The sequence below is a fragment of the Myxocyprinus asiaticus genome, chromosome 13 (assembly GCF_019703515.2).
Source record: "Myxocyprinus asiaticus isolate MX2 ecotype Aquarium Trade chromosome 13, UBuf_Myxa_2, whole genome shotgun sequence".
NCBI classification, from domain to species: Eukaryota; Metazoa; Chordata; class Actinopteri; order Cypriniformes; family Catostomidae; genus Myxocyprinus; species Myxocyprinus asiaticus.
Genome location: NC_059356.1, coordinates 41,860,576 through 41,885,024, shown reverse-complemented (window position 1 = coordinate 41,885,024; position 24,449 = coordinate 41,860,576). Strand labels below are relative to the sequence as shown.

Genomic DNA, 24,449 nt, shown 5'->3' with positions numbered 1-24,449 from the left:
CACACTGGCAGATGAATGCATGTTCGAGAACCGTCAATGGAACCCAAAGTCACAAAAATCGTCTGGATCTTTTTTTCTTTTTTTTTTTTTTATGGAACCCGATCTTGGTTCCAGACCCTAGATTTATCGGCAGGTACCTCACAACACGATACATATTGCGATACGTGCATCACAATTCAATGTACCGTGAAGCGTGTTCACAATATCATGAATGGATCGAGATTGAGAGAGAGAGTGAATCTGAAGGTTCAGTTTTAATCTCTCGCTCTCCACGCAGTCGGCTCCGACCGCACTGAAAAGTAGCGGTCTCAGAGTTTGCATTTATTTAGAGGGTCTGCTTCTTCATTATTGAACTGTAGGACAAATGAATACACAAATACTGTAGATGAATAAAAATTGTGAAACATTAGACCCCTGAATCAATGCAATATTGTGGAAAAAAATGTATTTATATCAATGTTATTGGATCTATCAGCACTTTCCTTTTATTACTGTTTTTAGTAGCAAATTTAATTATTTATTGAACATGGGGTGTTATAAACATGCCACTTCACATGCTTTAATATGATTGGAAATGTAATTGGATATCCCTCTCTCTTTCTTGTAATCTCTGATTCTCTATCCCTCTTTTTCTTTGTCTCTCAGTTGGAGTTTTCTCCCCAGACTCTCTGCTGTTATGGCAAACAGCTGTGTACTATCCCTCGAGATGCTGCATACTTCAGCTACCAGAACAGGTCAGTATTATACACACTATTCTCACACTGTAGATATAATCACTTGTACCCTTATCTTAAGAACACCCAGGAACCTCCCACAATCTTTCTCAAATCTGTGCATATGGCTATCCAGAATCTTAGTGCATGAATAACCACTTGCACTTAAAAAGTGAATACAATTTTGATCTATATTTTGCATATGGACAGAAGCAAGTTATTATATAATAACTTAGTAAAGTTATAGGGTATAGGACAGTTTAAACTACTCTGTTTAAAGACAGTTTAACACACACACTCTCGTTGTACATTGTGTAATTGTATGGAAAAGTAGCCAGGTAAGTATTTTAAAAGTTATTAGATCTTGATGTGATAAGTTTTCTTTCATATGCTTTGTAAAAATGTAAATGCTATTCTGCTATGAGCACATATTTCCCACCTCAGGGTGTTGTTGAATTTCAGGCCTGTTTATTTGACTTTCCGTGGCACAATAGACCACATTTCACATCTCTGCTCTCTTTCTGATTTTCAAACGGCCATTTTAAAGAGGGTCTGCTTTAAATGATTGTCTCAAAATCTGTCCTGTTTTGATGTTTACATTCATGTTCTTACAATTAACTTCATTGGCAGATGCATTCGTTGGAGTGTTTGTGATGTTTATCTCAGTTGGTAGCAGTGAACATGAAACGGCAATGTTCTAAAAAACAAAACAAAAAACTAAGTACCAAAACAATAGCATTGCTCTTCCTCTAATGTGTTTGTGAAAAGCATTGCAAAATTCCCCAGTTAATCCATGATTTGATAGCCTTTGTGAAAAATTTTGCCATTTGTTATTTTTTTGCCAGAATTTTGCCATTGGCAAAATTTGACTGAATCTGAACATTATACTTGCATTCTATAGAAATGTTTAGGGTGAATCTCAAAAATGTAATTAATAAAATAAAATTAAATATAGAAATAAAAAATGAAAAATATTAAACAATACAAATTTTAAAATATTTTGAAATTATTAAAAAATATGAAGAAAGAAATTACATTAAATATTCACCCAAAAGTACTGACACATTTAAAGGGATAGTTCACCCAAAAATGAAAATGCTCTCATCATTTTCTCACCCTCATGCTATCCCAGATGTGTATGACTTTCTTTCTTCTGCAGAACATAATTTAAGATTTTTTAAAAAATATCTCAGCTCTGTAGGTCCATACAATGCAAGTGAATGGTGACTACAACTTTTATGCTGCCTTTATGTACTTTTTGGAATTTCAAAGTAATCCATAAGACTCCAGTGGTTAAATCCATGTCTTCTGAAGTGATATAATAAGTGTGGGTGAGAAACAGATCCATTTTTAAATCCTTTTTTAGTATAAATCTCCACTTTCACTTCCGATTCACATTCTCCGTGCATATCGCCACCTACTGGTCTGGGCTGGTCAGAGGTGGAGACTTATAATAAAAAATGACTTAAATATTGATTAGTTTCTCATCCACACCTATCATATCGCTTCTGAAGACCTGGATTTAACAACTGGAGTCTTATGGATTACTTTTATGTTGCTTTTATGTGCTTTGTGGAGCTTCAAAGTTCTGGCCACCATTCACTTGCATTGAGCTGAACAGAGCTGAAATATTCTTCAAAAATCTTCATTTGTGTTCTGCTGAAAGAAGTCATCTGGAATGGCCTGAGGGTGAGTAAATGTTTAGATAATTACAAATTTTTTTGGTGAACTATTCCTTTAAATTCTGAAACCGGTAAAGACCTCTTTTTTTTTTTTTTTTTTTTTTTTTTTCTTTTGGGGTGGGGGGGGTATTTTTCCCCTTTTTCTCCCAATTTGGAATGCCCAATTCCCAATGCGTCCTCGTGGTCGCATAGTGATTCGCCTCAGTCCGGGTGGCGGAGGACGAATCCCAGTTGCCTCCGCATCTGAGACAGTCAACCCGCGCATCTTATCACGTGGCTTGTTGAGCGCGTTGCCATGGAGACATAGCGCGTGTGGAGGCTTCACTCAATCCACCGTGGCAACCACGCTCAATTCACCATGCGCCCCACCGAGAACAAACCACATTATAGCGACCACGAGGAGATTACCCCATGCGACTCTACCCTCCCTAGCAACCGGGCCAATTTGGTTGCTTAGGAGACCTGGCTGGACTCACTCAGCACGCCCTGGGATTCGAACTAGCGAACTCCAGGGGTGGCGGTAAAGACCTCGTTTTAGAAAAGTTCATGCTGCCAACTAAGGGCTTACTAACTGTTCAATTGTCACAAATTTAGTTTGTACTAAATTTTGGGTGTGACCCTCTTTAAAATGTCCTGAAAGGATGATGGGTCTCTGTTGCGCCTGTTCACATTCCGTCACATCTACTCATGTATCCCTCACTTCTACGTGTAAAATCCAGCCTTATGTTGGGGATTTGAAGCTCAGTGGATGTGACGGAGACTGTCTGTGCTTTGCCTCCACTTCCTGCTCTCTCTTTTTTGGTTTCTTCTACATCTGATCCACCCCTCCACCTTTCCATCATGTAGCTCTTCTCCCTCATAACAGTTTTGTTTTTCTCACTTTTTAAAATATTCATTCTGCCCCCCTCCTTCCTCCCCCTCCCTCTTCCCTTTCTCTCCCTCCTTTTTTAATGCTTGTGATGTCTGCATTGGCCTGCTTTGATGTGACCAATCATCCGCTCCGAAATTTACACGCAACCAATCAATCAATCTGCCCACACAAAATCCCTGCTTCATGATTGGCTGCTTCCGGCGACGAACCTGCCTTCTCCTGTGTGCCTGTCTCCTGGCCTGCCCTGCCCTGATTGGTGGCTGCTTCCACGTGCCCTCACTGTGATTGGCTGTGCTCTTGGCGAACACTCTAGTTCACCCAAATATGGGCTTCTTGCTGACAGGTACCACTTCTGCGAGAAGTGCTTCAACGAAATCCAGGGCGAGAACATATCCCTGGGAGATGATCCCTCCCAGCCTCAAACGTGAGTACCCCATCTAAATTTGTATCTAAACTACCAGTCAGAAAGTTATCAAAACTGTGGTTGCTTATTTGGAACTGGTTCCATTTGTAAAAAAAAAATCATACTTTTCCGTTAACGGTTTCTGAACGTGCATTTTTGAATGAGCCAACTGTTTTGAATCTACCTGTTCAGTTTGTAACTTACAGCGCTACCAGTGTAGTCTGATTCTCGACCGAATGGCTCTTATGAGTCTTTTTTTTTTAATCTACAATGTGAAACATACAGTGCAACCAGTCATGTCCAATTCCTGAACTAATGACTCTTATGAGTTGGTACATTGAAATCTACAGCACAAAACGTACAGCGCTGCTAGTGTAGTCTGATTCCCGAACTTTCACTCATGAGTTGGTTCTTTTAAATCTATAACGAGAGAACGCACAACTCAACCAGTGTAGTCCAATTTCAGAATGAATGACTCTTATGAGTTGGTTCTTTTGAATCTACAGTGTGAAACATACAGCGCGCCCAGTGTTGTCTGATTCCTGAACGGATGACTCTTATGAGTCGGTTCTTTTAAATCTTCAGCATGGCCAGTATAGTCCGAATTTCGAACAAATGACTCCTATGAGTTGGTTCTTTTGAATCTACAGTATGACCAGTGTAGTCTGATTCCCAAACGAATGACTCTTATGAGTTGGTTCTTTAAAAGATAAGACACCCAAATGTGTCACTCATGATTTGGTTCTTTTAAATCTACAACGTGAAACACAGCGCAACCAGTGAAGCCGATTCCTGAACAAATGATCATTATGAGTTTGTTCTTTCGAGTCAATAGCACGAAACATGCAGCATGACCAGTGTGGAACAACTCCTGAATTAACGACTCTTTTGAGTTGGTTCTTTTGAATATACAGCACGCAACATACAGTGCGACCAGTGTAGTCCGATTCCCAAACAATTGACGCAAGTCTTTTTTTTTTTTCTATCGAGCGACCTGTGTAGTCCGATTCACGAATGTATAACTTTTATGAGTCGTTTTATATATATATATATATATATATATAGACTGGGTGAAACATACAGTGCATCCAGTGTACTTCAGTTCCCAAACGAATGACTCTTGTGAGTTAGTTCTTTTGAATCGACAGCACGCAATATACAGCGTGACCAGTGAAGTCCGATTCCCAAACGAATGACTTTTGAGTTGGTTCTTTTGAACAGCGTCACCAGTGTAGTCCTGAGACTTATCAGGCAGTGCAGTTACTTGTTCACTGTTTGTTCTTATGGCAGTGTGTAGTTAATGATAGGCCTAAACATTATGAGTTTTGTTGTAATCAGTGTTACAAATGAATGAAATGTTATATTTTTTTTGTCTAAAATTCAAATTTTTATATCTGCTCTGTTGAAATCTGAAATTATTAATTATTTGATTAGTAGTATATGTGTTTTTATGAATGTTTTGATAATTTTTTACTGCAGTGATGCTGTTTCTCACAGTAAATTATAACGGTGAATGTTCGTTCATTGATTCTCATGACCCTCTTGATTGGGCGGCCTCCTCCCTTCTCTCTCTCTCTCTGTTTCACTCCTCAGGTCCATAAATAAAGATCAGTTTCAGAAGAAAAAGAATGACACCCTTGACCCTGAACTGTATGTCAAGTCTTTCCTATTTATTTACTCCAAATGTATTAGACCAACTGTGTCTTCTTTATTTGCTACTTCCGAAGTCTGTCACAGTGTGGATTTGTTGAGCGTCGTCTGAGCCCTGTGTTCTTCCACAGACTCCTGGAATGTTCCGACTGCGGACGAAAAATGCATCAGATATGTGTTCTGCACAATGAGACGATATGGCCGTCGGGGTGAGCTAAATTTAATTTGAAAAGAATTTTGACGTTTTGAAGAAAGGGAATTTTTTCTAACCTTGTAAGCAAAATTTAAAGAGAGTTTAAAACCATGATTTGTGTTTTTTTTTTTTTTTTTTTTTTTTTTTTTTATATGCGTTTAGTAATAAATGTTCAATAAAGTTAATTTGTTAAATTAAAAAAATAACATTTAAACAAGGTTGAAAATAACAGGACAATTAAAAATAATTTGGGTCAAATATTCCCCTAACAAGAGCTCTATAAGTCTGAGTACTGTCCGTTGGCCCATGTTCTTAGATTGATTATTGGTCTTATTAAAAATGCATTGAATACCTTTTCAGTACGAGCTACATAAAAAGGGAGCCGGACTACTCATTGTTTTTTATATTTGTCAATCTGAAAGTAAGCAGTAGAATTTTTCAGTTGTGTAATTGATTTAATCATAATCAGTGCTCAGTATTATATCTATAAACCAAATTTATCAGCATATCCAGAGAGCTGACACAGTTTTCCCTGTTCCTGATCATCCCTGTCCCTTTTCTCTGTCTCTTATGACCATCCAATCAGCTTCGTGTGTGACGGCTGTCTGAAAAAAGCCAATGCAACGAGGAAAGAGAATAAATATGCTGCAAAGAGTAAGTGTATAAGTGTCTTCATGTATTTGCTTTATTTTTCTTTTACAAGTCCCCACCAATAATACACACAAATTGCAGAGACATGCAGAAATACAGAAGAATAAGTTAGGTTTAATGTACATGGTCATTATCACAAAATAAATTAGGACAGGGTGATCAGGTCTTGTATCACCTTGAAGATGTTAATTTTGCAGTAATGACCGACTTTATTTACATTATCCTACTAATTAAACAGCTACATACCTACAGCTACTTAGTTACTTTGAATTAATGATTTGAGTTTAAATGAATTAATTTTGTAAGAGACTATAGAGTGAGACGAGAGACATGAAACTAGCACTGCTATGTTGTAAATCTAAAGCAACTTATGTTTCCCCTGCTTGCTTCTTATTCCAGGGCTTCCTCAGACAAAGCTGGGTAGTTTCCTAGAGACACGAGTGAATGAGTTCCTCAAGCGCCACAGTCATCCAGAAATCGGTGACGTCACCATCCGTGTGGTGCACATCTCTGATAAGGTGGTGGAGGTCAAACCTGGAATGAAGTCCAGGTGAGAGACCTTGCAGTTATTTAAAATGCATGGTGTTGTCTTTTCTGTACGCAGCACAACTTATTGATAATGAAATTGGCCCAACCAGTAGTGTGGGGGCAGGACATTCTGTTTCAGGACATTCACAACCAGTGGTAGAGGGGAGTATTTTCTGGAATCTGTTTGAAAACAATGATAATTTTTGCAGTTACGTTTGGTGATGCTAGTACTGCAGAAATCGCACACTTCAGCTTTAATTTAAAATTCCTGAATTTGTAAATGTCCTCATTCTTTTATGCAATGCCAGTCTTTTTTAAAGAAAACAATTTCAACAGCTAAGAACAAAAGTAAAAAAACAAAACAATTGACTGACTGTTTTTACAGGTTTGTAGACAGCGGCGAGATGTCTGAGTCGTTCCCGTACAGGACAAAAGCTCTGTTTGCATTTGAGGATATCGATGGAACAGATGTCTGTTTCTTTGGAATGCATGTGCAGGAATATGGCTCTGACTGCCCTCCGCCCAATCAAAGGTTGGAAAAAATATAAACACCAAAATTGCATACCTCAACTTTAAAACCAGGTGTTAATGGAGTCGAAAGGTTCTGAGAAACACTACTAACTTAGCAATGTCCTCTCTCTCTCTCTCTCCGTGCAGACGTGTGTACATCTCCTACTTAGACAGTGTGCACTTTTTCCAGCCCCGTCACCTGAGAACGGGAGTCTATCATGAGATCCTCATTGGATACCTGGAGTATGTTAAAAAAATGGGCTTTGTCACTGGCCATATATGGGCTTGCCCACCGAGTGAAGGTGACGACTACATCTTTCACTGCCACCCATCGGACCAAAAGATTCCCAAACCCAAACGCTTACAAGAGTGGTACAAGAAAATGCTTGACAAAGCAGTTGCTGAAAGAATTATACATGACTACAAGGTACTGCCATGGCTGAAAAAGTTAATTTTCTTGATTTACTTCTTGAGGTTAAGAGTCACCTAATGCTGGGCAATATAAATGGTCTTATATATTCTGTAATTCTCTTAATATATTATAAATGATTTCATCACTTGAAGTGGAGGAACCATAATTCCACAAAACAATAGTTGAATCGTTCTTTTGTACCAAGAATCTAGACATTGAAATGGACAGTTTGAACTGATTCACAGAAATTAATTGATGCTATTGTTTAAATTACAGATGCTATTAAAACAATGTCTTAATGCTCTCTCATACTTATAAGATGCAACACAAAGAGGGATCACAAAATTAGTCTGATACGTTCTTTGGGAAACATAGTGGACAATATAAGCTTATTAATATCATTGCACTGTTCACTATATTGCAAAATTTTAGGTTACCTGTAAAATCTTGGCAAATACTGTATATTGTGCATACTTAATATATCGCCCAGCCCTAGTCGCCATACAAATTGTGCACTCTGGTACCGATAGTTTTTTTCCCTTTTGAAGTCTTAAATATTTCATGTAAACTGTTATGTGTTTTACCAGTTATATTTGAAGTCTTTCACTAACTCTTCCTTTCCCCTTACCCAGGACATTTTTAAGCAGGCAACAGAGGATCGCCTGACCAGTGCGAAGGAGCTCCCATATTTTGAGGGTGATTTTTGGCCTAATGTGTTGGAGGAGAGCATTAAAGAGCTAGAACAGGAAGAGGAAGAACGGAAGAGAGAAGAAAACAACACCTCTAGTGAAAGCATTGATGTGAGTGCAAGAGTTTTGGGAAACATCACTCATACACTCAGAATCCAAAGGAGATCTTTTATACTGCATAATACTACAATAATACTAGGTCCCTATTCTGCTATGTAAACAATCCCACCATAGACAAACTAGGGAGTGTCTAGAAAAATATTGAGCACATCCTTAGGTTTTTTAGATAATGCCCTAATGTTTCGCCTGACGGAAGAATTTATTTCAGTGCAGCTGCTTCATTCATAATATTTTCTTGGCCATTTAGGCGACCAGTGGTGACAGCAAGAATGCCAAAAAGAAGAACAGCAAGAAGACTAGCAAGAACAAGAGTAGCTTAAGCCGAGCCAATAAAAAGAAACCAGGCATGCCAAATGTCTCCAATGATCTGTCACAGAAACTCTATGCCACCATGGAGAAACACAAAGAGGTATGTAGCTCCCAAAACCATTTAAACCGTTTGCAATTTGTGTATGGTCTGATTTCACATGCACTGACATGGTGCTTAATTTCAAGGTCTTTTTTGTCATCCGTCTCATCGCTGGCCCTACGGTCAATTCCCTTCCGCCAATTTTGGACCCTGACCTCCTGATGGCCTGTGATCTGATGGATGGGCGAGACGCTTTCCTAACACTGGCTCGAGACAAGCACCTGGAATTCAGCTCGCTGCGGCGGGCGAAATGGAGCTCCATGTGTATGCTAGTAGAACTGCACAATCAGAGCCAGGACCGCTTCGTCTACACTTGTAATGAATGCAAGCACCATGTCGAGACAAGGTTCCACTGCACCGTTTGTGAGGTAAGAAATCGTGGCAGGTGGGATATGATGTAGTGAATGAACGTTGTGAAAAATATGATTCAGTAAAGGGGGTCTTATGTTAGAACTCTAAACCACTTTTGAAATTCTTTCTCTGTCCTTTTGTAGGATTATGATCTCTGTATCACTTGCTACAACACTAAAGGCCATGAGCACAAGATGGAAAAACTAGGTCTGGGTCTTGATGACGAAAGCAGCAATCAAGCCGCAGCCTCCACTCAGAACCCTGGCGACTCGCGACGTCTCAGCATTCAGCGCTGCATCCAGTCACTAGTGCATGCATGCCAGTGCCGCAATGCCAACTGCTCTCTGCCATCCTGCCAGAAGATGAAGAGAGTGGTACAACACACCAAGGGCTGCAAGCGCAAGACAAATGGTGGCTGTCCCATCTGCAAGCAACTCATTGCACTATGCTGCTATCATGCCAAGCACTGCCAAGAAAACAAGTGTCCTGTGCCCTTCTGTCTCAACATCAAGCACAAGCTTCGTCAGCAGCAGTTGCAGCACAGGCTGCAGCAAGCGCAAATGCTGCGTAGACGTATGGCCACCATGCAGCGAGCAGGGCAACCACCTCCATGTGGAAGTGGGCCTCCTGGAGGTCTTCCATCACCAGGAAACAACGGAGCCACAGGTCCTAGCACTCCTACATCGGTTGGTACACAGCCTCCAACCCCTCAGACACCCACACAGCTGACACCCAACCATCCATCTATGCCACAGCCTGGTGTAGGAGGAGTCCCAGCTGGAGTGCCTCAGCAGCCCCCACAGCATCCTGTCCACCAGTTTCAGCAGATGGGAGGTCCAAGCGGAATGATGGCCTCACCGCAACAGCAAATGGTTCCTCAGCAACAGACAGGACAACTGCTGCAGCCACACAATCAATATGGTCCACGTCCCACATGTCCTTCTCCCAGTTCACAGTCCCAGGGCAAACCAGGCCTTGGCCCTGCAACTCCTCCGCAACTTCCCAGCAACCAAGGCACAGCTCCTATGTCTCAGCAACAGCAACCTACAGGTCCTCCGCCTGCAGCTGTGGAGATTGCCATGAAGATCCAGCAAGTGGCAGATGCACAGCGAAAGATGGCACAGGTTCAGTTGCTACAACGACAGGCTGCACAAGCTGGCATGATGCCACAGCACCCGCACCATCAGCAGCCGCAGGGACAGATGGCAGTAGCCCATCCTGGGATGGGCATGGTAGGGGTGCAAGGGTTTTGCCCACCGACACAACCATCGGTGAACCGGGCGCAGATGGAACAGCAGCAAGGACCTCAGGGAATGATGGTGGGAGCTGGGCCCATGCAGCAGCAGCCTCAACAGGCAGGTGTGCAAGGCCAGATGCCACCACAAATGCAGCTACAGCAGCAGAGAATTAACCCATCACTCCAGCCTCAGCAGCAACAGTGGACAGGGCAAGGCTTACCACCCCAGCAGAGGCCTGCAATGATAGGTCAGCCAGGAATGGTTGCAATGCATCCCCAATCACAACAGCAACAACCACAACCAATGCAACAGCAGCAACCACAAATACTGAATCGAAATGCCTTGATGAGTATGGTGCAGGCTGGTCTGCAGAGTGGTGTAGCAAGCGGGGCAGCAGGGAGCAATCTTCCACAGGGAGCCTTGCAGGAACTTTTGCGGACCCTGCGATCTCCCAGTTCTCCTCTCCAGCAGCAGCAAGTCCTCAATATTCTTCGCTCTAACCCACAACTTATGGCAGCATTTATCAAGCAACGGGTTCACAAGTATAAAGGAGGCCCTGGTGGCCCTGCTGGACCACAGGGAGGGCCAACACCTATGGGAGGCCAACCAGTGGGTGTCAATCCTGGTGCGCCTCAGCCTGGCATGCACCTTGGACAGGATGTTAACATGCAGAACCAACTTTCTCAGCTTCAACAGCAGCAGCAAATGCAACAGCAGCAGCAAATGCAACAGCAGAAGCAGATTCAACAGCGGCCCCTTTTGCAGCAGCAGCAGCAAGTTGCTTCCTTACAGCAGCAGCAACAGCAAGGAATGCATAGCCAGGGTCCTCCAAACATGGCCAACATAAACCCACAGTTCAGAGAACTTGTAATGAGACAGCAGCAGCTACTACAATTTCAGCAGCAGCAGCAACAACAGCATCAGATGGGCAGTCATGCTGGATTTCAGCAGCAGCAAGGTTACATGGGTCAGCAGGGAGTCCCCCCAGGAGGCCAGTCACTACCAGGGGTGCAACCTGGCCCGCAGCAGAACTTTCCAGGCAACCCTGCGCAACAGCAGGCTGCAGCTGCTTTGCAACAGAGGCTTCAACAGCAACACCAGCTTCAGATGCAGCAGAATACGGCATCACAAGGTCCCGACATGGTCCCTGGAGGAATTGGTCCACAGCCCACGCAGGGAGGCCCTGGGCCTCAGACGACACAGGCATTATTGCAGCAGGCCTTGCATCAGCGTATGCTTCAACAACAGCAACACCTCAGTGGCACCTCACCGGCGCAACAGAACAACCCCATGAGCCCGCAGCAACAGATTTCTCAGTCACCCCACCTGCAGGGCCAACAACTCCAGTCCTCACTCAGCAACCAGGTCTGTTCACCTCAGCCCTCCCCGCGACCCCAATCCCAGCCACCACACTCGAGTCCATCCCCACGACTCCAACCACAGCCCTCGCCCCACCACATCTCACCTCAGACAAGTTCTCCGCATCCCAGCCACCTACAGCAGCACCACTCGGGCATGGCTCCACCGCCTCCACCTCCCCAACAGCCACAGCACAACTCTAAAGACCCAGGCGGGTTTGGTGCAGATCAGAACGCCATGCTGTCTCAGCTCAGCAGCATGGCGGGACTCCACGGACCAGGAGCTAATGATATGCTGCCCTCTAGTGGCCAGAAACTTGGCATTAACATGAATCATAACCATTTAGACATATAGTTATTACACAAATCACAAAACCTCATCAGAGACAGTGTTAGCTTTTTTATACTACAGGGATTAATTATTTAGTGTTTTTCAGTATACATTCTTTGAAAATGGACTCTCCTTTGTGAGACAATTATTAAACACAATTAAGTATGGGGGATGAAAGAATAGCAGTTTTTTTTCTTTTGCCAATTGTGTACAAAGAAAGAATTGTTTCTCAGATTCAGAGAACAATCCACAAGTAATATTTTCGATGTCAGGTCCATGGGAGTACTTGCCTTTTTCAAGAGAGATTTTTTTAAGATTTTAAAAGTGTTATAAAGTTAATGGGTGAATGATTAAATGCTATGGACTTTTTTACATACTATTTCATAATGTACCAATCTCTGTTATGTGTTTTACAGAGTGATGTAGAACATTTTAAATCTTGTTGTGATGCCTATATTGTTATTATAATTATTCATCAAAACATGCATATCTTTCTTGTAAATTGAGTTTTGCATTTTATTTATTCTAGCTTTTTCGTTTGTCATCATGATGGATTTTGTTCATGTGTTCCCAGAGACTGCTACAGTTCACATAGAATATATTTTTGTTAATACCTATTAAATTTGGGATCTATTCCTTTACTTAAGCTGGAGATTTAGGTTATTAAGTATAATATAAATGACAGTTTTGGGGGATTGTTTTGAAGTGTGCACTCTGCTGCCCAATGGATCTTATTTCATGCCATATTGGAAATGCCTAACCATTGGACATCACAGATTTTGAAACCTGACAAGTTCTTGGACGCACACACTCGCCCTCAGAATGTGTGTACACTCCTTATAAAACTCAATTGATAGTGGAGGTGTATCTGTACAGGTTGGATGAGAGAAAGATTTGTTTATGTGCGAGTGCGTGCGCATGTATGTGTGTGTTGGATGCGGTGCTGAAGTTTATCTTTTCATGCCAATGTCTCATTGAGCAGCATTTCACACATGAACTATGTCTGTGAAACAATTGAGAAGGAGAGCGTGCCACTGATTTTACTGTTTTTGTCCTTCTCTCTCCAGTTCTGCTCCTAATTGTCCTCCACTTACAGATTTTGGTTTGCTCTGAACTTTGGGAGTTTCAGTTTAATATTTTGTACTGTACAAAGGAAACAAACTGTGGACTTGATACTTTTTTTTTTTTGTTTGTTAATAAAATGAGGATAATAAATTTCATTTATTTGTCCTTTAATTGAACCTTTTAATTTTGAACCTTTCATTTTCACAATTAAGTTCTTGTTGTCTTTGCAGAGCACGGAAAAGTCATTTGAAAATTGTAACTGCTTGTTTTTAACCACTTACCTTATGTGCTTTAATCTTCCTCCCTCTTCATTTGGCAGATACTCTATATTTTGGTCGAATAAATGTGTTAATAAGGGTTGTTAGGATGGTCATAGTTGACTCATCAGCCAGCTGTCATTTCTGGTTGTGGTTCAGCCCGATGCTCAGGAATCTGTTGAATCAAGTGGCACTTTTCCACCATTGGGCTGAACAGTTCTTAGCAGTAATTGTTCAAGTAGCATTTCCACTTGTGCACGGTACGATACGGTATGATTAGAAACTGTTCCTGGCACAGAATTTCCAGCATGGTTAGCTCACTGTACTCATAAGCAGCAGCTCAATAGAAAAAGAAACCGTAACCGATCGAATAAGCCAGAATCGGTACGTAATGGCACGGTTCCGCAAAGGGAACCATTAGGCCCGATGGAGGGAAAGCACCAATAGTTGATCATATACCTGCTTTGACAAACCAGAGAATACCAACTTGTTTATTTACCAACCTCACTTATTACTAGGTGGCTACTTACCAAAGAAAATGAAGGTTGAGTAGAATTATTTTTTTTCCTGACAAACAATTATGACCATTTATAGGACAAAATTATTTTATAATGTAACATTGATGTATCCGTCTCTATTTAGGAAATCGGTTTGCTGGGAAAAAAGTCAATTATAAAGTTTAGCAATGAATCAATCCGAATACAGTTTTCCAGTGTGTGCAATAAGGATATTTTTACCTTCATTCTAGTTTGGAATTTAGTTTTTTTTTTTTTTTCTTCCTTAAATGACACAAACACATAAATAACATGCAAAAATGAACTGAAGTCACCTACAACATTTTTTTCAATTTTATTTACGGTACATGCAAGCAAAAAGTGTTGTCACAGGTGAGTAACCACAGAGCTGACAAGCCATGTTTGACTACAACCCAAATATGTCGTTTAGGCTCAGCTTTGATTTCTGCTATGCTAAAAGCAACACCTAAAGCACATGTGTTCAGATAAACAGGTTCTACTCCTACAAAAAAGCATCCGCTGTAGCAGTTGTGAATGCAAACTAATACTGACTCTTCAAAAATGCACGAAGGCCTCAGAGTGACGAGAGCTCAGGCGCAGATATGGAAACAAAGCCAGGTGCCCTTTCCTTTTCCCACCTGGTTGGTTATAGGACAATATGTAGCAGAATGCTACATGTAGCAGTAATTTTGTCTTTAAATTAGAATTTATAGGGAAAGTTCAGCCAAAAAGAAAAATTTTGTCATTTTCTCACCCCTATCTTGTTTCAAAACCCGTATCACTGTCATTGTATGGAAAAAGATGCAATGACATTGAATGGTGACTGAGACTGTCTGTCCCTAATCTCCTTTTTGTGTTCCATGGAAGGAAGGTTCATTTTTGGGTGAATTATCCCTACAAAAGCATTTCTTCTCCTTGCTGTTAGTGCAATCACTGCTGCGGATGGAAAAGTAGCTGTACAGACATGGAGATTTTCATTACATGCTTTAAAAGTCTTTGCTTACAGCATTACTGAATATACTCAGAAATGTCGTTCAATGATTATTTGACCACAATGACAAACTTTGTGGAATAAAAAAAGACTTTTGTGTGTCCTTACCTTGCTTAGATGGACAATATCTGCTTCACTACTGCAAACTGTATTATTCAGAAGTCACTTGGTCCTGACTAAAGTTACATAAATCTGTTGTAAAGTTCTTGTGTTTCTTTGTCGACTTAAACCTCAAGACCATCGCCACTGAAAAAGCCTTCTGCACTCACGGCCTCTTTAATGGTCACGGTCAAGGAATTAATAGTCACTTCAGTCACTATTACCTTTCCAGGATGCACTGTAGTGGTGGAAGGAGCCTGTGATTGGTCAGTTTGGACCTTTAATGTTGAACAATCTGTTGTGACATCAACATCCATACCTTTCTTGTCTTTGGCCTCTGAACTCTCTAACTGACCCTCTTTGACCTGGTTCTGTCCACATTTAGCACTCAAATGTACCTCAATAACCGAAGGTCTGTTCTGTATTTTGTCAAACACAGCTTCCTCATTAGTTTCTTTTTTGGTGCTGTTTTGTAGTGGCTGGTCAGTGTCTGCTGTGTCATGTGATACCCGTAAAGCATATTCACCCCCTGTGATGTTTGTGACTGACTCGGTTTTTTGTGTGTTTGTGATTATAAAGTTTTCAGGTCTTTCTGTCACTTCTAAAACTGGACCTGTCATGAGGCAGGTATCCTCGCTTTGCTTCTCAGCATGGTCAAAAATGGAAGAGCAGTTCTCAGGTTCCTGCATGGTGATTACAGCTTCCTGTTCTGTGGAAGAGTTGTAGCCTTCGGACATCTCTTGGCCTGATAGAGAACGACAAAAAACTGTCAATAAACTTTAAAGGAATAATTCATCAATAATTCTGTCATTCCAAATAGTTAAGACTTTTACGTCATTGCAACACTAAAGGAGATGTTTTGCAGAATGTCTTGGTCTATCGTTTCCATACAATGAAGTGAATGGAAATGGGCTCGAGATCTTAAAAATGACACATAAATGCACAATAAAAGTAGTCCATACAACTTGTGCACTATATTGACGTGAAACCCGGTGTGACTCATCTTAAAGCATCAAGTTTGAATGTATGCAAAACTAAAAGATTTGAGAGCTACTGCAGAGGGGAAGATTTTCAGCAAATAACTATATAAATTTCAGTCTGTTACTAACACAAAGATATTTTATGGCTTCAGAAGACTTTTTTTTTATTATTAATTTTTGCAGCTCAACAGCCCCTTAGAGGACAAGAAGGGAATTTATTTTGATCTATTTTTACATTCCTCGCAATAAGTTTGGCGTTCCCTCACAATAGCTTTGCCCAATCCTTACAAAATTATCAACTGGTTTACTACAGTAACCATAGTTGAACTATGGTATTTGTAGTAAAACCATTGTAGCCACAAATTTTAACATGGTTTTAATACACTAACCATATGTTAATCATGATATTCATGGAAAAATGACATCATCAGAGACTCCAGCCACCCGAGCCATGGGCTTCTCTCACTTCTACCATCGGGCAGGTGGTATCGCAGCATCAGGACCCGCACCAGCCGACTCCATGACAGCTTCTTCCCCCAAGCAATCAGACTTTTGAACTCTTGATCTCTCACGATCAATATACATCAGCACTGCACTTTATTACTCTTTTATCTCACACCGGACTGTCATAATTATATCTCTCTTAACAACACTGGCAATTGACTATCAACTGACAACCTGAATGTCAATAAAGCACAATACAACCTACTGTATATTTTATATATATTATTTTTATTGTATACTGTGCATTCCATATTGTGTGTTTTGTATACTGTACATTGTATATTATTATTTGTTTATTGTGTTGTGTGTAATTATGAGTATATTAGATATGTAAATTGTGTTGTGTTAATTTGATGTTATTGTAAATTGGTATATGTCTCATCACTGTCATGACTGCTATGTTGCTCGGAACTGCACCCAAGAATTTCACACACTGTTGCAATTGTGTATATGGTTGAGTGACAATTAAGTGATTTGATTTGAAAACCATATAATACAGGAAAAAACAAAATTATGGTGGTAAAAATCATAATCATTCTGCCAAACAAAAACCCCCAAAAAACACAAAAATGATTACTAGTCATGGTTATGGCAGTTTTACTATATGGAAACAATGGTTAATTTTCATAAGGGCATGTATTTTGGTGGAAACCATGGTTTAAAAACCATGGTACTTGTACCACAAATTAACCATGGTTATACTACAGTAACACTGTAGAAACAATTTTTTTTTTTTTTTTTTTTTACCATAGTTTTGGTTTTCCTGTATTATTACTATGCTTTTACTATAAATATCATGGTTATAATATGGGTACTGTAGTAAAATCATGGTAAGTTTTGTGGTAATGGTTTTACTACAAATAGCTTAAGTATAGTTAATGTAGTGAGACCATGGTAAATTTTATAGTTACTATGGTTTTACTACAACTACCATAGTTGTAACTGTGATTACTTTGGTAAAACCATGGTTAATTTTCATAAGGAGTTGATAAAGCTATTGTGAGGGAACGCAAAGCTATTCCATAAAATAAATTCCCTTCCCTGTTCTCTGAAGGCCAAAGTATACTTAGGTTTTCTGCATTCAGGATCAGATTGTGCATAGTATGCGTGACGCAAATTTCGTCATCAGCACAGTCTGTGCGGACTCTCCGCGGGCAGCCCGGTTTTTCATGACATGTGAACAGTACTCATCTGTGTGTTTGCACCTGCCATTGCCTGTACTAAAAGAGTATCACAAAGCAGTCATAATGTGCATCGAATGGGTTCATTTTCGCTCGAGCTCAAAAGAGTATACTTTGAAAGGCTGAGCGCTTGACTGTGTGAGAACCGGTATGCGAAAAACTAAGTATACCCGAGCCTTAAGGGGCTCCGTAGACAGCTGTACCCATTAACTTACATTATAAATCACAACCAAGACATCCTGCAAAATTGCCTTTTGTGTTTCATAAGACAGAAAATCATATGGGTTTTCAATAACAGTTTTGGCTAAATACTCCTTTACAGAGGTGATGGTATTTCAAGTTACAAAACACCAATTTCTCAAATCACATGTTCACATTAAACACATGTTATCCAGTTGTCATTGTGATTCAGAAATTGTATAATATGGTCTCTCTGACAATATTTTTCAGAATGATCCTCATAACCCTTAATATGCTACATGCAGAGTATCTTAGCAACAGTTGTCATACCGATGCAACGCAACACCTACCACTTGGAATTTCCTGGTGCACGTCTGTTGTGTTCTCTTCATTTTCACTCATCTTCTCCTGCTCTTCTTCCTCGTCTTCCTCCCACTCTTTCTCTTTAGAGACTTTTGAAGGAATTGGACTTCTTGATTGCTGCGATGGTTTAATGTCATCACTGAGTTTGGACTTGCACAGCCTATTCTTGAGTTTCATTATGCGACGGAAGCCCACTCTGCTGCGCCGCCCGTTCTTATTGATGTCTGTCCCCATGGAACGGCTGAGTGACAGGCGGATTCTAGGGACAGGCTTTTCCGGAACCTTGTGGGCACTTCGTAGGTCCATGGGATAGAGGTTCTGTTAGGGGGTTGAAGTTATGCTATTTATCAGAAGTCACCAATATTGGTCAGGCTGCAAGTTGTTTCTAAAATACTGAAGTGTCATCACAACTGTTGCAATATATCTTGCAACTCTAAAAGGCTCTGTTGATGTGCTTACAGAGGAGGAGAGTTGTGGACTGATCCAGGAGGAAAGAGTCAAGTACAGCCTCCTGTGGATGCTATTTGGACCCTGAAGCCAATAATGGACAAACACATGCAAACTCATATTCCCAGATCTTTCTGAATTCGCTGCAGCAGTTTTTTTGGACACTTCAGTACATCAGATATAAAGGTGTTCTCAGTAATTTGTTGTTTATGTTGCACTGGCTGATATTTCAGTCGTCTTGGAGTTATACTAACCCCTAGCTGTGTGGATGTGGCATCACAGAAAAACAAGTTTTCAGTTATTGATTTATTCAGTGAGTGAAAGGGAGGTGACTGAGATAAAGTGAGTAGTTTTTGGGTGGTCATATGATCTCAACATTTTGGCTCTCATGAGGCTCCCTTGACTGGAGTCTCAACAAAGTCTTTCTAGCAAGTCAGTCCACTGTCGGCCATCTTTGGAACGCTCTCGGGAGGCTATTTCCAGTCATGCCAGTGCAGCTCCTATCTACTTGAATGGAGAAAGACCAAAATCTCAAATATGGTTGGTCAAGATTACGATCAAAGAACATATTTCAAATCAGCAATACAATCTGACAATACTGGAAACATAAATAGTGATTCTTAACCTCATATTATGCTGAAAATTAAATTTTCCCGGCTTAAACAGCTAATGCGCGTTCTAGAGTTGATTGACAGGTGATGTCTGTATCTAAAAGGTGATTGGCTCTTTTAACTGCAAGGCGGGACTTCCTTTCTACATCTGTTGACCGTTGGGCACTCAGAGCTCCTTGGTTTAGTATTCCAAATACTCCCATTCATTTTAATAAAAGTGGCCCATCTCTGATAAATAAGCTCTGGTCTCAATCTCACATATAAGTGTATAATTGTTTATATATTTCTATTATTAATAAATTGTATTGTTATTTTATTCAGTACTATTAACTTCTTTAGGGGTACATATTTTTTTAATTAGGAAAACATTACTTGATGCAACCAAAGTACTGGAACTTTTATTATCTGTATAAATTTTTTGATTTACGTATATTTAATATATGAATTAATATGACTTTTTTTGGCCGTGATTTAATCAAGTAAAGCAAGTGCAACTCCTATCTACTTGAATGTGGAAAGACTGAAATCTCCAAATCGGTCAGTCAAGATTACGATCAAAGAGCATATTTAAAATCAGCAGTAAAATCTGACAACACTGGTATCATAAATTGTGCTTCGTTGGCTCAGATCACACTAAAAAACACTCTTTATCACACTGATCTAGCTAATGCTCATGCACATTCTCGAGTTGACTGACAGGAGATGTCTGCATCTAAAAGGTGATTGGCTCTTTTACCTGTAAGGAGGGACTTTCTTTTTTCCATCCACCATATTGGGTGATCCAATTTCTCCCCTTCATTTTAAGTGCATTGTCTGGGGCTAAACAGTCTCTGATCAGGGCCAGTTCACTCAAAACGTTTTGTTGCTTCTGTCTGCACAGTTTTTTAATTGTTTTTCAATGTAAACACACGCTTGCTGGTCATCTTTGATCATTAAGCAGCATCTCGCTGTTTTTCAGTGTCTTGTGTCTAACTTTTTAAAGTACATCTAAAGACACCTGTGTTTTATTCTATTTTTTTGGACTGCATCTAGTTTTTTTTTTTTTTTTTTTTTTTTTGCGCAATAAGAGTTAGTATTCAGTCTGAACGGCCCAAAGGCTTCTAATATTGTCTTGGAAGAAAAATTCCAAAAGCATTATGCATTACAGTTCACCATAATCACCTAAATATCACATGAACATCTATTTTAGTTTTTTATTTAAATGCAGAATGGAGATTTAACTCATACCCGCAAGATAACTCGACGGGGTCTCAGGCCTTTCCTTTTATAAGCCAAAGCTCTTTCCTTCTCCTCCCTGTTAAATAGAGAAAGAGAGAGAGAGAGAGAGAGAGAGAGAGAGAGAGAGAGAGAGAGAGAGAGAGAGATGTAAAGAAATAGAGAAAAGGAAAAGGAGAGAAGAGAACATCCCTCTGCTTCTATTCATTTCCCATCAATAACAGATGGTCAACAGAGAGTGACTTACTTTTCTTCGTAGGCAAGGACTAGACAAGGGTCCAGTATGTTGTCTTCTGGCTCCCAGGTGTTGTACCTGACATTCACACAGATAGTACCAAATAGATCATTTGTTCAGCACACTAAAACAATTCCAAGCATAGTTGATTTTTTTTATATCAGCAGTTACAGAAATACTCAAACCAGCCTGTCTGGCACCCACAATCATCCATGCAATAATCTATTCAGCCAATCATGTGGCAGCAGTGCAGTGCATAAAATCATTCAGATACGGGTCAGGAGCTTCAGTTAATGTTCACATCAACCATCAGAATGGGGGAAATATGTGATCTCAGTGATTTGGAGCGTGGCATGATTGTTGGTGCCAGATGGGCTGGTTTGAGTATTTCTGTAACTGCTGATCTCCTGGGATTTTCACACACAATAGTCTCTAGAATTTACTCCGAATGGTGCCAAATACAAAAAACATCCAGTGAGCGGCAGTTCTGTGGACGGAAAATGCCTTGTTGATGAGAGAGGTCAACAGAGAATGGCCAGACTGGTTCGAACTGACAAAGCCTACGGTAACTCAGATAACCGCTCTGTACAATTGTGGTAAAAAGAATATAATCTCAGAATGCTATTCTGAGATGCAGGTTGGCGCTGTTTTGGCGGCACGAGGGGGACCTACACAATATTAGGCAGGTGGTTTTAATGTTGTGGCTGATCGGTGTGTGTGTGTGTGTGTGTGTGTGTGTGTATATATATATATATATTTGGGCAGGGAAATTTAACGCGTTAATTTCTGTGATGAATATTTTTAGGAGGTACATGCTTGATTCAACTGCACATCCAAGCACAGAAACTGAGTGTGTGGAGCAGTGCACGTTTTTCATTACGCGCGATGCGTGTCCCGGGCATAATAAACACAAGAGCGGATTTACTGTACATAGAATGAAGACTTTACCCGCATTCACAGTCCTAATCTATCAATCTATATACAGTATATAAATATATATATATATGTGTGTGTGTGTGTGTGTGTGTGTGTGTGTGTGTCTGTGTGTGTGTAAGTGTTTATAACATTGTCATAAATTGTCATAAATGAATCTCACAAAACCTGTCAAGAACATGTCGTTAAAATTTCAATGCAAATAAAATAAAAATAAAAAAAATAAATAAATAAGTAAGAATTTACATTTTGCTTAGTGAAAATTCTTCTATTCTAAATACTATTTTCATGACAATTAAGCACGTCACACCTCAAGCCAAAAAAGCAAAAACAATAAGAATATATTATTAATTAAAAATGTATTGCAGTAATGAGAATCAAATGATAATAAACACTGAGAAAAAAAATCTATAGACTAGTATTGTGTTATATGAGTTACATGAGTTATTTAGTCTTTTTTAAAACAACTATTTGCATTTTTCTCATGTGAGAATAAGACTTACTTAGGGGACCATCCTTGCCACTTTAGCAGATATTCCACATTGCCCTAAAATAAGAGAGAGAAACAAATAGAACGCATCAGTTTCACTTTAAAGGTTTAAAGAAAGACATACTTCACTATAATTCTCCTCCCAACAAATCCATTACACAGATTTTGGAAAAGCAAGCCTGTCTCTTTAAGAGTGAATACTGAGAAAGTAGTATTTTGACATGGAAGATTATACAGAATGAAAAAGGTGAGCTCGAGTTCAAAAAGAAAAAAAAGGGGAGAGTTTCAGGAACATTCATGGGATGGAAATAGGTGATGCCATAAACGCGTAAACAACTCGCATTGTGCATCGTGTGGAGCGGCCAAGGTCTTTCCCCCACTCATGCTCGAGCAGAAACGAAACCCGCGTGCACATGCAGCGTTAGTCATAATCTTAGTCATCATCAACATCACTAGCTATTACTGTACATTACAACATCATCCGACATCTGGCTTTATACCACACACAAAATAATAATAAAAAAAATGACATAAACACCTACCTGCCAAAGGGATATTTGTTCGCGCGTGCTCTATTAATAAACATGACCTATTGTTTTATTTATCGCTGTTTAAATATCTTTTGGTTTATTATTCCGTTGAATTTAAGTGGCCCAATTTTTTTGGCAAATGGGCGGGTGTTACAGGCACATGCATCATCCTCTTCCCCTCTCCCTGACCCTCGTGAGCTTGTAAATAAACTGCGTAGCCGCTAAACGCGGCGGCTTTCCGAGCGAAACGCGCATCGATGACAATGACACGCGCACCGTTCTCACCCCCCCCCCCCCCCCATCCATTGCGCTCGCAATTCAATCTTAAGATGTTAAAAACATTTACAAACTTTAAAAATGTAAAATAATAAAAATAATAATAAGAAAAAATAAAATAATAATAATAATAATAATAATAATAATAATAATAAAAACAGTTAGTTATACGTAATGCACAAAAAAGTTCGGAAATGTTATGCATGCTTAGGTATGTTTCACTCGTGAGTCATTCCTGAACTGGCAACAGAAGAAAACTGTCCCCGCACTTTGCAGGGTATTTGTTATCTCAAAAGGGAAAGTAGTGCATGCAGAATACATTGCGTTAAATTATGGCAATTCTATACGCATCAGCAACATTGTTACCTTTCTTATCCTCTTCTTCGTTATGGACTCCACAGCAAACACTTGCTCTCCAATTGAGGACAGCTCCATATTCATGAGATCATCCAGTGCAGAGGACGCAAATAGTGTTTGTGCTCTTTCTTTTCCTCTTCTTTGCTGCTTAACTATTGCGCGAAGACTCGGGTGCGCTTTTACTGGCTTTAAACCCACCTGTTCTCTCTGTGTACCCTTAGCTCCGCCGCTGTTCTAGCTCTTTCTGAGTTTTAAAATCTGCGACACATGCACTCAATGGCTTGGCTCGGCGCGTGCACAATCTGTGCGGTGCGCGCCCACCCACTTCTCCGTCCCGTTCCTCTGGCAGCAGCTGCACCGCGCGCGAGTCGCCACGAGACTGCGTTTGCCAAGAAATGGAAATGAAAGACGGGAAAAGGTGGTCTCTCTGTGAGCGATAAAGGCTTATTAGTGCGATGAGTCACTTTTGAGCCATACGAGAACGCTGGTGACCTCTGCTTCATTGCAGTTCATTATAGAGTGATGGGGTTTATTCAGAGCCATATACTGTATATAGAAAAGTAAACCTACAACGGAATGAAAGCACTTGAAAGACTTAAGTATTGCTTTCCTAGAAATAGCTACAATGGACTGTAGTAAACTCCGCTTACGACTGATAATTAGGTTTGCCCGGAAACCGAAGGATTCCACAAAATTCCCGGAAGAATATATATATTCCACAGAAAGCTCCGCCGATTTCCAGAGAATTCGCAAAGTTCTTCGCATCTCCCACCGCTTGCGGGGTGCTTTTTATTTATTTATTTATTTATTTATTTATTTATTTTATATTAAATTAAACACATTTCATTGCCTTTAAATCCGTTCCACAGATTTAAAGAAAAAGGTACAGCTGATATGTCTAACCAGTTAGATGTGGCAGTAAATATCACCACATGCAAAAATCACACTTTAACAACATAATCCATTTTCATGTTCAGTCATTTCAGTTGAAAGATAAGCTACTTATCTTGATAAGATACATCTTCTTTAGACAGAAAAAAAGATAGACGGACGGATGGATGATGGATGGATGGACAGACATAGTTGGACAGACTAAAAGATATATAGATGG

General features: G+C 40.1%; 2 protein-coding genes across 8 annotated transcripts in view; one reads left to right on the top strand and one right to left on the bottom strand.

Annotated features, from left to right (window-relative positions):
• Positions 1-13,322, top strand: part of LOC127450308 (histone acetyltransferase p300-like) — a 54,420-nt gene extending 41,098 nt beyond the window's left edge. For all 7 annotated transcript variants that reach the window (XM_051714294.1, XM_051714292.1, XM_051714291.1 and 4 more), the window contains exons 19-30: positions 646-734; positions 3,610-3,690; positions 5,263-5,319; positions 5,451-5,528; positions 6,099-6,166; positions 6,563-6,713; positions 7,077-7,223; positions 7,349-7,628; positions 8,246-8,413; positions 8,670-8,831; positions 8,918-9,199; positions 9,326-13,322. In XM_051714294.1, the coding sequence (XP_051570254.1) occupies positions 646-734; positions 3,610-3,690; positions 5,263-5,319; positions 5,451-5,528; positions 6,099-6,166; positions 6,563-6,713; positions 7,077-7,223; positions 7,349-7,628; positions 8,246-8,413; positions 8,670-8,831; positions 8,918-9,199; positions 9,326-12,133 (4,371 nt within the window). In that variant the 3' untranslated portion in view covers positions 12,134-13,322. The remainder of the gene's footprint in view (positions 1-645; positions 735-3,609; positions 3,691-5,262; positions 5,320-5,450; positions 5,529-6,098; positions 6,167-6,562; positions 6,714-7,076; positions 7,224-7,348; positions 7,629-8,245; positions 8,414-8,669; positions 8,832-8,917; positions 9,200-9,325) is intronic.
• Positions 13,323-14,263: 941 nt separating this feature from the next.
• Positions 14,264-23,722, bottom strand: cbx7a (chromobox homolog 7a). Its single transcript, XM_051714991.1, has 6 exons — positions 23,348-23,722; positions 22,189-22,232; positions 20,765-20,830; positions 20,530-20,596; positions 18,232-18,562; positions 14,264-15,781 (listed from the first exon to the last, which is right to left on the bottom strand). The coding sequence occupies exons 1-6, from the start codon at positions 23,420-23,422 to the stop codon at positions 15,162-15,164; spliced, it is 1,203 nt and encodes a 400-aa protein (XP_051570951.1). The 5' UTR covers positions 23,423-23,722; the 3' UTR covers positions 14,264-15,161.
• Positions 23,723-24,449: the final 727 nt, after the last annotated feature.

What these genes read in the sequence shown, in the direction of transcription:
- cbx7a (XM_051714991.1), bottom strand. Translation starts at nt 23,422, where the DNA reads ATGAATATGGAGCTGTCCTCAATTGGAGAGCAAGTGTTTGCTGTGGAG. An exon ending in GTCCTTGCCTACGAAGAAAA is followed by an intron (nt 20,597 to 20,764) that starts GTAAGTCACTCT and finishes TCTATTTAACAG; the next exon opens with GGAGGAGAAGGAAAGAGCTT. An exon ending in GCACCAGGAAATTCCAAGTG is followed by an intron (nt 15,782 to 18,231) that starts GTAGGTGTTGCG and finishes GTTCTCTATCAG; the next exon opens with GCCAAGAGATGTCCGAAGGC.